The sequence below is a fragment of the Equus przewalskii genome, chromosome 5 (assembly GCF_037783145.1).
Source record: "Equus przewalskii isolate Varuska chromosome 5, EquPr2, whole genome shotgun sequence".
NCBI classification, from domain to species: domain Eukaryota; kingdom Metazoa; phylum Chordata; class Mammalia; order Perissodactyla; family Equidae; genus Equus; species Equus przewalskii.
Window position 1 is genome coordinate 34538616 of NC_091835.1, and position 12367 is coordinate 34550982.

Here is a 12367-nt window from a genome sequence, read left to right on the forward strand (position 1 = left end):
CCCGCCCGGGGTTTCTCTACCAGCCCTCCAGGTGCCTTTCCTTGGCTTCCCTGTCTCTGTCCCCTACCTGTGCTCATAATGCCCCTACCCCTTCCCTCTCCCCACTACTGTCACTTTCTCTCTTTCCAGCAGCTCCTTGAGGTCAGAGAGCTCCTTGTACCCCTGTTAGACAACAGCCCCCCACTCCCCCCACACACACTAGCCAGTGTCCCTTCCCTCCAGCCAATATGTGAGAGATGCTGGAGGCTGCAGCCTTCCCCACTCCCAGCCCAGCCGCTGGCCTCGCCCAGGGGCTGTGGGAGCTCCCTAGCCGCCTGATCTGGGAGGAATAGTGGACAGCCTCCAGCTCCGCAGCACACTGTGCCCCGTCTAGACAGATCTGAGCTCTCTGTGCTCAGGAACCGCCAGGCCCCAGAGCAGGGCTCTGCTCCAAAGGCAATTCTTCCCCTGCAGGTGAGGCTGCTTTGGTGGCCAAAACTGAGAGCATATTGGAGCCATTTCCCACTTAGCTGGCAGCCAGTCACCTGAAGTCTCTGGGGAAAAGACAGGGCTCTCTGGAAGGGAGATTTTTTTATTTTTTAATCACATTTTTTTAAAACGAATGAGTAGTTGAAGAAAACAGGCGACAGAGTGGGTGGCCACTTGAGATGCAGAGAAGAAGATCAAAGCCCACCAAGCATGGAGGAAGCAGCCTTGGTGTGGCCCAGAGAACAGTCTAGGTGGCCTGTCCCTCGTAAAAGGCAGGCAGAGAACGGGAGGTGCTGGGTCAGGGAGCCTCCGTCACAGGCACCCATGGCCCTGCTCCCTGACCCGAGCGCTTCAGTTAACGGTCTTCAGCTGGAACAAACACCTGCTGTCAAGAGACATCCAACCGAGCTCCCAGTTCCCTGGGAGGGCTGTCGCATCTCCGTGTGGGCGGCGAACCTGCCCTGACTGTGGCCCCCAAGCTGCTTTCTTCTTCCAAGAAGAAGCTGGAACTCCTCCCTCTGCACTCAATCCTTCTGGCTGCCACCCCTCTCACGATCCCAGCCCAGGGCAATCAGCCAGGAGCACTCTCTGTGTTTGCCGGCTGATTAATGAGCTCATTAGAAGAGCCACAAGTGACTGTGTGGCAGTGTGCCCCTTATGCCAGTCACGGGGCTGAAAATCCCCATCTTTTCCAAATGAGCATGCTCTACCCAATTTCCTCTCAGAACCCTCAGTTCAGCCTCCCAATTTAGGACTGCAGGATCCTGAAGACCAAAGAGGGAATGTGACTTGCCCAAAGAAATAATAGCCCGCAGTGGCCAGGCCTGGACGAGAACTCAGTCTCCAGACTCTCAGCCCAGTGCTTTCCCACTTCACGGTTAGCCTCCGACATTCTAGCTGGGAAAAAGGCTGGGCTCTAAGAGCCCATTGAGTTTCTAGAGCCATCAACCCCCTTTAGACTAGTCAGACCTACTGCATTCTAGTAAGTTCTTTAAAAGGACTTTTCACCCAAGTTCTGTAGAAGCTGGGGAAATTCTCAAGGTAACAGGACATCATTTTAGGGGCAGTACTGAAAGAAAGGATTTTAGGATCCAGTCTCTCCTCTCTTCTAATTTGGAGAAGCCATGAAAAGTTCACAGTCCCTCTCAGACCAGCCAGTTTATTCCTCATGTGATTTCCCAGGTGTTCCCTTCTCTTGGTCAACACTTGGCTACTTGGACATAACCCAAGCATCTGCTTCATCCAGATCCTGCTCTAGGACAAATTTGAAGGGCAGTATAAGAGAGAGAACTCCATTCACTCCTTTCCCTACAATAGGGCAGGCAAGAGAAGAGAGACCATAGTGCTGAAGACCCCAAGATGGAAGTCACGGCACATCACTCTACATTATCTGCTGCCCCACAGCCTCCATCCCCCTAGCCTGTCCCTGAGCTGCTTCCCCATCCATCAGACATGGAACAGAGGAATCCTACAACTTAGAAAAGCAGATCCCTCTGCCTAGCCAACAGACTGCCAGTGGCTAAGAGGGTCAACACATATCTTTCAGGATTTGCATCTCTAGGGTCCTCCCAAGAGTCCCCTCCCATGTCTTACCTGATGAGGTCTATAGGTTGAAACTTATAAAACACTCCATAGCGTGCCCATTCTTGATACAGCAGCTAAACAGAAAAAATAGGGAAATAGATTAGAGGTAGAGGGGAGCCACTGTTCACCTTCCTTTGTCCATCCTAGCAAGTCAAAGTTGAATCCTCAAAGCCCAGCGTCTAGGAAAATTCTCGTGAGACATCCACAGGAAAGATGTCCAAAGGCAGGAGAACTGACTTCTCCTTCCCCAAATAATAAAGCTGACCTTTATCAAACTCCAAGGCAGTGCTACAGCTAGTAATCATAATTCCTCCTTTATTCCCTTCTCTTGCTTAATCCAGCTTAATTCAGCAAAATGAGCCCAGGGATTCATTTGTTCACTCATTTAACAAGAATTTATTGAACATCTACTATGTGCCAGGCACTGTCCAGACACTGGATACAGCAGTAAACCAAACAAATTCACTGCTGTCATGGAGCTTGCACCCTAGTGTGTGGAGACAAATACAAACACATGAACATATAAGACATATAAATGCTATGAAGAAAAATAAATCAAGGTAAGGGAGTAGAATATGAAGGAGGGGACAGCAGGGCACTACTTTAGATGGGAAGGCTTCTCTGAGGAGGTGACATTTGAGCTAAGACTTGAAGGAAGTAGGAGAGTGTTCCAGGGAGAAGAACACTCTTCCTGCGCAAAGGTCCTGAGGAAAGTACATGTGGTATCTCCTGGGAAGGACAGGGAAGCAGTATGGCTGGGACAGAGCAGGGGGAGAGTAATGGGAGATGATGCCAGAAAGTACTGGGGTGGCCAGAACATTCAGGGGCTGCTAGGCCATGCTAAAATTTTTGGACCTTGAAGGAAGCCATTAGGAGATTTGTGGCAGTGGGGGAGAAATTATTTTAACTGCAGATAGCTCACCTGGCTGCTGTGTGGAGAATACACTGAAAGCTAGCATAGGAGCAAGGATATTACTGTAATGGTCCAGGGAGGAGTTGATGGTGGCTTGAACCATGAAAGTAGCGGGAGAAGTAATGAGAAGTGTTTGATTCTGCTTATATTTTAAAGGTAGAGCCAGTAAGATTCACTGTTGCATTGGATGTAGGGTGAGAGAAAATGAGAATGTGGCCTGAGCAATTGAGTAAATGGTGATTCCATTTACTGAAATGGGGAAGACAGTGGGAAGAGTAGGAAAGACGGAAGCAAGAGTTCAGTTTGGGATGCGTTGGTTTACGATGCCCTTTAGGTATCCACATGGGGATACTGAGTAAGCAGCTGGATGTAAAAGTCTGGAGTTCAAGGGAAAGTCCAGACTGGAGATGCAAATTGGAGAGTTATCAGAGAAAAGATTATTTGTGAAGTCATTAAACCATGGATGCAATTGCCAAGGAAGAGAGAGTAGGAAGAGAAGATGTCTGCCATCTGGGCCCAGGGTGCTCCAACGTCTAGAGGTCAAGAGGGTGATGAAGAACAGCAAAGGAGACAGAGGAGCAGCTGGTGATGTGGAGGAGAACCAGCAGTGTGTGGTGTCCTGGAAGCCAAGGAGCGATGGGTTTCTCAGAGGAGAAAATGACCAGCTGCGTCAAATACTGCTGATGGGTCAAGTCAGATGAGAACAGAGAAGTGACCATCGGATTCAGTGACTTAAAGGTCACTGACGACCTTGACAAGAGTGGTTTCAGTGGGAGGGTGGGGGTAAAACCTGAGTGGAACACGTTCTAGAGGTTAAGGGAGGAAACGATGCACCAAACACATCAGGCCATGCCATCCTGTGATGTTTTCACACTACCTTTATCAGAACGAACATGTGGATAAAACCTGAGCATCAATCCCAGGGGCAAGCCAAATTTTAGTTCCAAACACCTGGCCAGCAAGCTTCACAGATTGTCCACAAGTAAATTAAGTAATTTGGTAATGAACCATCATTAGACATGATCTAGACATTCATGTTGAATAGACATAAGCACATAATCAAATCGTATATCTAGAATTGACAGACTTAGAATACAGTTGCTATCTTGTTATGTTCTTTCTTCTCCTTACACATCACATCTCCTTACACTTCACACAGAAGTCACATGGAATTCTGTCTAGGAAAAGCTACTCTAATCAGATATGTTGGATATCCAGCTGAACATCAGCCCCACAGGAAGCCATCCTTTTCACCTAAGACCCTGTAAAGACATGATATTAAAACTGAAGTAAGAACTGGCATTCCTACTTAATGGCTATAGACTTTTATTGTCATCATATCTCCCATCAACCACAAAATAGAACCAGAAATTATGTGGACCCTGATAGAGCAAACCGCATTCACAGTTACCACCATTTGCAAAGGAGGAAACCCAGACAAAACAAAAAGTGGTCGCACAGTGCACAGTGGGCAGAGGAAGGTCTCAGTTCCTGAGTTTTGATGCTGCTCATTCCAGGCAGGTGACTGCTAATCTAATCTTGTTATTACATCTCCTCCTCCCCCTCATCTTGGGTGCTTCCACTGTCTTGGGTTTTTATTCCCTCTCCCCAGTGCAAACCCTGGACTCACCAGCACCTGGTTGTCACAGTGACATCATTTGTGGCCCAAAGGGAGGCCAACTTGCATCAAGAGATACAAGCAAAGACTCCTTTGAGGGCTATATGACATCACCACCTGCCTCATAGGCTCTGACCTCTAGAGAAAATTACTCTCCAAGTCACAGGTCCAGGAAAACCTGAGCCTGAGGAACACCTATCTGCCACGGCCCTGGAGGGAAAAACTAAAAATGCTCCAAGAAGCCAGTGCGGCCCAGTTGGCTTGGGCCCAGACTGAGAGCCGAGCTCACAAGCCTTAACCCTGGTTAGATCCCGAACCTGCTGTAAGAAACCTCCAGAAAATCCCCTTCTCAGAGTGGCACCTCTAAGCACAAAGCTACATCCATAGTTTGTGGATACAGATGAGGATGAGCCAAGAGAGCTGTCTGAGCTCAGTGCAGACGGGCTAGATGGACAGAGAGGAGGAAATCATTAGGCAGCCCCTGCACAAGAGCTGGAGCTACAGAGCCCCAGATCTGAGAACGATGCAACAATTGTGCCTGGACGCCCAGGCCAGCTCACATATCCTTGCCAGGGAGGCAGGTAGAGGGGAAGAGAGTGCCATAGACCCTTTTCTATCTCTACAAATTTTTAAACACACGTAGTTCAAGACCAAGTGAATCATGCTACACTCCAGGTTACAGGGCTCCAGAACAGACCAGCAGTCAGGGTGAGGAAAGGCATGCTCTGGAGTCTCTGCCCCATGGGGTTTAGCATGCTGTGAGTGAAGTGCAGGACTGCCACAGTAACCCATAACAATCCCCTTAAACTTGCAGAGTCTAGAACCTTCTAATGCAGCTCTTAGCAAATCCATTTTCTCCCTTAAAGCTACGTTATGTTCTCTTCACCGACTGGCCAAGCCTGCAAATCGAGCAGGGTGGGTCTGCAGCTCCTTCCCAAACGACAGTGCCTTATTTCAGAGGCCCCGGATATAATTCCAGGCACGTCAGTCTGACCCCAAACCTTTGTGGCAGGAAGCAACAACCCACAGGGACCACCCCATCTAATGGCTCAGAACATACAAGCGGCCAGTTCGGCTGGCTAGGGATCACATTTGACAATGGGTCTGTTGATTTAAGTATTTCATGAGACTATAAAGGAACTCAACTGTTATAACCATTTGCAATGCCAGAGAATGGCAAGATATCTGAGACCCATGGCCCTCTGTGAGGCCACAAGCTCCTCAGCAAGCAGCTGGACCTGTGACAGGCAGAAAGATGCCAGCAGTAGCCAGCTGCGAGGCCTTGACAGGACAGGGAGGATCTGAATGCGAGAGGATGGAATTCCACTCCCAGATCCTGCAATGACCTATGACTTTCTGGCAAGTCACTTCAACCATCCAGGTCTCCTCCGTCAGTAAAATGGGAGCCGTGCAGGATGGGAAAATTAATCCTCACGGGAAACCAAGAAGAAAAGTACCCTTCTTGTCAGAAAGACAGGACTGACTCTCTTCCCTCACCTTTTGGTGGGTCACTGTATAAACGTTCACTGGAGCAGACAAACATCTGCAAAACCCAGGACCAAGGGTGTAAAAGCTACTACAGAAAAGCACATTCTAGTGTTGTGCCGGGTTCCCCATGTAGGAGGGTGGGGGAGCCGGAGGGAGCTAACGGGTCAGGAAGGCCTCAGAAGATGGCAATAGTCATTTCCCTGGGACACTTGAGAAAACCTGGCAGCTCTGGCTAATGTGGAATTAGGTAGCTGCTGGCAGCCAGGAGGGACCCATCCACACCCACACTGCTCCCTCTTCCTGCTGCCCTGCTTTCTGGAAAGGCGGGAAAGCCCTGTTCTCCAGAGGGAGGGAGCCTCTTCCTAGTTACCCTCCAGGAGGAGGGAGAGAGACCTGCAGCCCGGGCCTGAGTCATCACGACTGCACAACTGCACCAGGCAAGCTGGAGGGAAGGAGATGGTACTGCAGGGGCCTCTGGGCCTACCTGGGGTCTGCCTATGAGGAGCCTGGCCTCAGGGAGATCGTGGGAGCAGCCACAAACTGCAGGGAGTGAAGCGTGAAGAAGATCCAGGGACTGGCAGGGTAGGCAGCTTGGGATGCTCCTGCAAATCACCCTTAAAGGCCCCAGAGATCCTGGGAGATCCTGCACTGCAGCGCCCAACTCTTCTCCACGTGCTCCAGCAACAAAGGCAGGAGTTCTCCCTCGCATCCAGCCAAAACCCTTCTTGCAACCCTCTCCAAGAACACTAGACTATTATAACGTAATAAAAATGAAGAGAGTACATATTCAGAGGTTTGGGCTCTTTCTTCTTTAGGATACCCTTTAGGTCCCACCCATATACCACTGAAACTACAGGAACGAATCCAAGTGGCATGTGAAGTCCCCCTGCCGTACACAAGAAGCTGTGTCCACATGGCTGCAGAAAGCTGGCGGCACTTGGACACTGGGGTTTTGGTCCTGACTGCACAGTCATTTACGGACATCAGAACCAGTTTCCTCACCTTGCTAGGCATCAGTTTACCAACCCAAATGGACAGAAAAAAGCTTTCACTCTCACTCATGGTTTCTCTCATCCCCCATCACAGCAAACTTATTTCCCTAACCATGGTTCTAGAAGAGAAAAATAAGGACACCAGGACTGGCCAGCAAAACCAAGAAAAAGCTACAAAAACAGGGTCTCTTGTCTTACGAAGACACTTGTCCCCCCTCACTGAGCATCCTTTGCACATCAGCTTTGGGAATTATCTACCAAGATGCAGCTCTGGCCTGGCCGTCTCTCCCTGCCTCCTAGACTTGACCCATTTCACCAGCTGGAATGCACGCTGGGAATAACCATGGGCCTAAGCAAAACATTTCCTGGGAGGAAAATTTATTGTTAAAAGGTTTTGCTGTTAATAACAGTATAACATCATTCCAAAGACAAGTACACACGTATTTTGAACAGTCTACACTTTGCTTCTCTCTGCCTCTGTGCACATAACAGAAGGCTGGCTGTGAGTTTCTGTGTGTTCCTTATCTCTGGAATGTTCCTGTAAAGCGCTCTACCTTGAGAGGCTGGGGTCACCACCCACCAAGCAGGAGGTTTCTTAATGGGCAGTGGTGGTGATCACTCTTTAAAGGGGAGGAATGTGAAATTAGAGAGCGGGAGGACAGAAAATGGTCTGGGTGAAGGAGGTGAAATGTGGGGAGAAATGCTTCCTCCTTTTCCTTTAAATCTGATCCGGGACTTTTCAGGAAATTAAACACCGAGACTATTAGCATCAGATAGAAAACAGATGAGGTTAAGACATTGCAATACTACAGCAGATTCCCTGGGCAGGCAGAGGGGGACATGTGTAAGCAATCACAGCAGTATTTCTGGAAAAGACCTTTTATGTTTTTAATACTTAACACTTCATAACAGCGACTAATAGGCAGGATAAAAGAAGGCTGCTCAAAAGGCAGCTTGGGGGATGAACGATTTTCCAGACAACAGAGCTTGGGGGAGGGAAACTTCCTGGGCTTCAATTCCTCACCCTCCCACCCCTGCCCACCCTCCTCTGCTTGGCAGAGTTGCTGAAGGCTGGGGGAAGCCAGGCAGGAGGATGGCATGAGGGACTGACGGCCAGACAGGACGGTCCCCACTAAAGAGACTATACCCCACTTGTCTGCCTAGAGAATAAGAGGAATAACTTAAAGATGACCCCTCAAAAAAGCCATAATGGCATGGATAATAATACATTTTTAGCAGGGACACTGGATTTGAGAGTGAGGGGTGTTCCAAACCCCATCTCTGTTTATTGTGGCAGTGTTATCATGGGCAAGCTGCTCAGTCTTTTGGTGTCTCAGTTTCCCTGCCTATCAGTTAAGGAATCTGGACTCAGCGTTTCTCAGAGGAGGCCCTCTTGTCATCAGGGGGTGGGATAATGCTTTTGTGTGGGACTGTCGGATATATTTCAGGATGGTTAGCATTGCGGATCCACCAGGCACTAAATGCCAGTAGCACCCCCATACACACAGTCGTGTCAATGACCAGAAATGGCCCTCATATTTCCAAATGTCTGGAGGGCGGGGAGCAGTGGAAGAAGTGCTGAAAGTATACAAGCAGGTAAACACCCAGAAGCGGAGCAGCTGGACCGTATGGTAGTTCTATTCTCAATTTTTTGAGGAATCTCCATTCTGTTTTCCATAATGGTTGCACCAGTTTGCGTTCCCAGCAGCAGTGTATGAGGGTTCCCTTGTCTTCACAACCTCTCCAACAGTAGTTATTTCTTGTCTTGTTAATTACAGTCATTCTGACGGGCATAAGGTGATATCTCACTGTAGTCTTGATTTGCATTTCCCTAATAACTGGCGATGTTGAACATCCTTCCATGTGCCTTTTGGTCATCTGTGCATCTTCTTTGGCAAATTGTGTGTTTAAATCTTTTGCCCATTTTTTAATTGAGTTGTTTGGGTTTTTGTTGTTGAGATGTATGAGTTCTTTACATATTTTGGCTACTAACCCCTTATCAGATGTATAATATCTTCTCCCAATTGTTAGGTTGTCTTTTTGTTTTGTTGATGGTTTCCTTTTACCTTCCTGAGCAAAACCTTTTTAGTTTGATGTAGCTCCTTTTGTTTATTTTTCCTTTTGTTTCCCTTGCCTGGTGAGACACGGTATACAAAAACATACTGCAAAGACTGGTGTCAAAGAGTGTACTGCCTATGTTTTCTTCTAGAAGTTTTATGGTTTCAAGTCTTATATTCAAGTCTTCAGTCCATATTGAGTTAATTTTTGTGTATGGCATGAGATAATGGTCTACTTTCATTCTTTTGCATGTGGCTGTCTAGTTTTCCCAACACCATTTATTGAAGAGACTTTCCTTTCTCCACTGTATGTTCTTGGCTCCCTAGTTGAAAATTAGCTATCCATAGATGTGTGGTTTTATTTCCAGGCTCCTTATTCTGTTCCATTGATCTGTGTGTCTGTTTTTGTGCCAGTACCATGCTGTTTTGATTACTATAGCTTTGTAATATATTTTGAAATCAAGGAGTGTGATACTTCCAGCTTGTTCTTTTTTCTTAGGATCCCTCTGGTTATTCGGGGTCTTTCATTGTTCCATATAAATTTTAGGATTCCTTGTTCTATTTCTATGAAAAACATCTTGAGACTTTGATACAGATTGCATTGAATCTGTAGATTGCTTTAGGAAGTATGGACATTTTAACTATGTTAATTCTTCCAATCCATGAGCACAGGATATCTTTCCATTTCTTTGTGTCTTCTTCAAATTCTTTCAACAATGTTTTATACTTTTCTGTGTACAGGTCTTTCACTTCTTTGGTTAAATTTATTCCTAGGTATTTTATTATTTTTGATGCAATTGTACATGGGATTGTATTCTTAATTTCTCTTTCTTTTATTATTTTGTTAGTGTATAGAAATGTTATTTTGTATAAAAGTGTTATTTTGTTAGTGTATAGAAATGCAAGTGATTTTTTTTATGTTGATTTTGTATCCTGCAACTTCACTGTATTCATTTTATTATTTCCTTTTTTTTTTAAAGCATTATTTTTAAAGTTATGCTTTGGTGAGGAAGATTGGCCCTGAGCTAACATCTGTTGCCAATCTTCCTCTTTTTTTTCCTCCCCAAAGCCCAGTACATAGTTGTATATCCTAGTTGTAAGTCCTTCTAGTTCTTCTATGTGGGACACCACCACAGTATGGCTGGATGAGTGGTGTGTAGGTCTGCACCCAGGATCTGAACTGGCGAACCCCAGGCCGCCAAAGCAGGGCATGCAAAATTAACCACTACACCATTGGGCTGGCCCCATTTATTATTTCTAATAGTTTTTTTGGTGGATTCTTTAGGGTTTTCTAAATATAAACTCATGTCATCTGCAAATAGTGACAGTTTCACTTCTTCCTTTCCAATTTTGATCCCTTTTATTTCCTTTTCTCGCCTGATTGCTCTGGCTAGGACTTCCAATACTATGTTAAATAACAGTGGTGAAAGCAGGCATCCTTGTCTGGTTCTCATTCTTAAAGGGACAGCTTTCAGTTTTTCACCATTGAGTATGATATTAGCTGTTGGTTTGTCACATATGGCCTTTATTGTATTGACGTACTTTCCTTCTATACTCATCATATTCAGAGTTTTTATCATAAATGGATTTGTATTTTGTTGAATGCTTTCTCTGCATCTATTGAGATGATCATGTGATTTTTATGCTTCATTTTGTTAATGTGGAGTATCATGTTGATTGATCTGTGGATGTTAAACCATCCCTGCATCCCTGGAATAAATCCCACTTGATTTAATGTATTATTATATTCAATTTGCTAGTATTTTGTTGAGGATTTTTGCGTCTATGTTCACCAGTGATACTGGCCTATAATTTTCTTTTTTTGTGTTGTCCTTATCTGGTTTTGGTATCAGGATAATGTCAGCCTCATAGAAGGAGTCAGGAAGCTTCCTCTCCTCTTCAACTTTTTGGAAGAGTTTGAGAAGAGTAGGTTTTAAGTCTTCTTTGAATGTTTGATAGTATTCACTGGGGAAGCTGTCTGGTCCTGGACTTTTGTTTTGGGGGAGGTTTTTGATTACTGTTTCGATCTCCTTACTGGTCATTGGTCCATTCAAATTCTATACTTCTTCTTGATTCAATTTTGGAACATTGTATGATTCTAAGAACTTATCCATCTGATCCAGCTATTCCACTTCTGGGTATTTATCCAAAGAGCATGAAAATTTGAGTGCATAAAGATATGCATCCCTATGTTCACTGCAGCATAATTCACAATAGCCAAGGCTTGGAAACAACCTAAGTGTCCATCAGTGGATGAATGGATAAAGACGATGTGGTATATATACACAATGGAATCCTACTCAGCTATAAAAAAAGATGAAATCTTGCCATTTGAGACAACATGGATGGACCTCGAGGGTATCATGCTAAGCAAAATAAGTCAGATGGAGAAAGTCAAATACTATATGATTTCACTCCTAAGTAGAAGATAAAAACAACAATAAACAAACAAACACATAGATACAGAGGAGAAGGGGGGAGAGAGGAGGGTGAAAGGAGTGATGGGCACATGTGAACAGTGATACATAGTAATTAGTCTTTGGGTGGTGAACATGATGTAGTCTACACAGAAATCGAAATATAATGATGTACACTTGAAATGTATATAATGTTATAAACCAATATTACCTCAATAACAACAATAAAAAAATGAAAGCTAACTAAATTAGAAATAATATATCTATTCATATATGTATATGTAAGCAGATAAACAGAACATTTAGGACACTTCTATCTAGTTCCACACTCATCCATGGTCTTCTGTGCCCCAGGCACTCAGTGCAGCATGAGGCTGGCTTACCTTTCTGTCATTCATGTCATCACCTGGACTATCATATTCACCCTGTAGGAGAGAGAGAGATGCTGGATAAAGCCAATAGACACATCAAAAGCAGAGAAAGCATTTTCTTTTTCATTTTATAATGTCATCCCTTTTTTCATTTCCATTTGAGGAAGGTCAAAAGCATGACACGGTAAGAAGCCAATGTTCCACTTTCTTAGCCATCAGCACTTGCAATGTTTCCTGTGGAGAGCTGCTCACACAAAGATGCCCGACGTGTATGCTCCAGAGATCAGCCTGTGCCTCCTCAGAGAAAGTGCAATGGCAGGGCCTGTGCCCGTCAATGGGCTAGCATATCACATGAAATCACCCTATGCCGTGTCACGCTCACCCCGTCCATAACTGGCAGAACCTCATAGATGCCCACAGTGAAGATGTCAGTGAGGAGAAGATTGCCATTTGAAAAAT

General features: G+C 45.5%; 1 protein-coding gene across 4 annotated transcripts in view; it reads right to left on the reverse strand.

Annotated features, from left to right (window-relative positions):
• Positions 1-12367, reverse strand: part of ANO2 (anoctamin 2) — a 326384-nt gene that overhangs the window by 205786 nt on the left and 108231 nt on the right. For all 4 annotated transcript variants that reach the window (XM_070618946.1, XM_070618948.1, XM_070618947.1 and 1 more), the window contains 2 exons: positions 11921-11962; positions 2062-2126 (listed from right to left, as the gene is read on the reverse strand). In XM_070618946.1, the coding sequence (XP_070475047.1) occupies positions 2062-2126; positions 11921-11962 (107 nt within the window). The remainder of the gene's footprint in view (positions 1-2061; positions 2127-11920; positions 11963-12367) is intronic.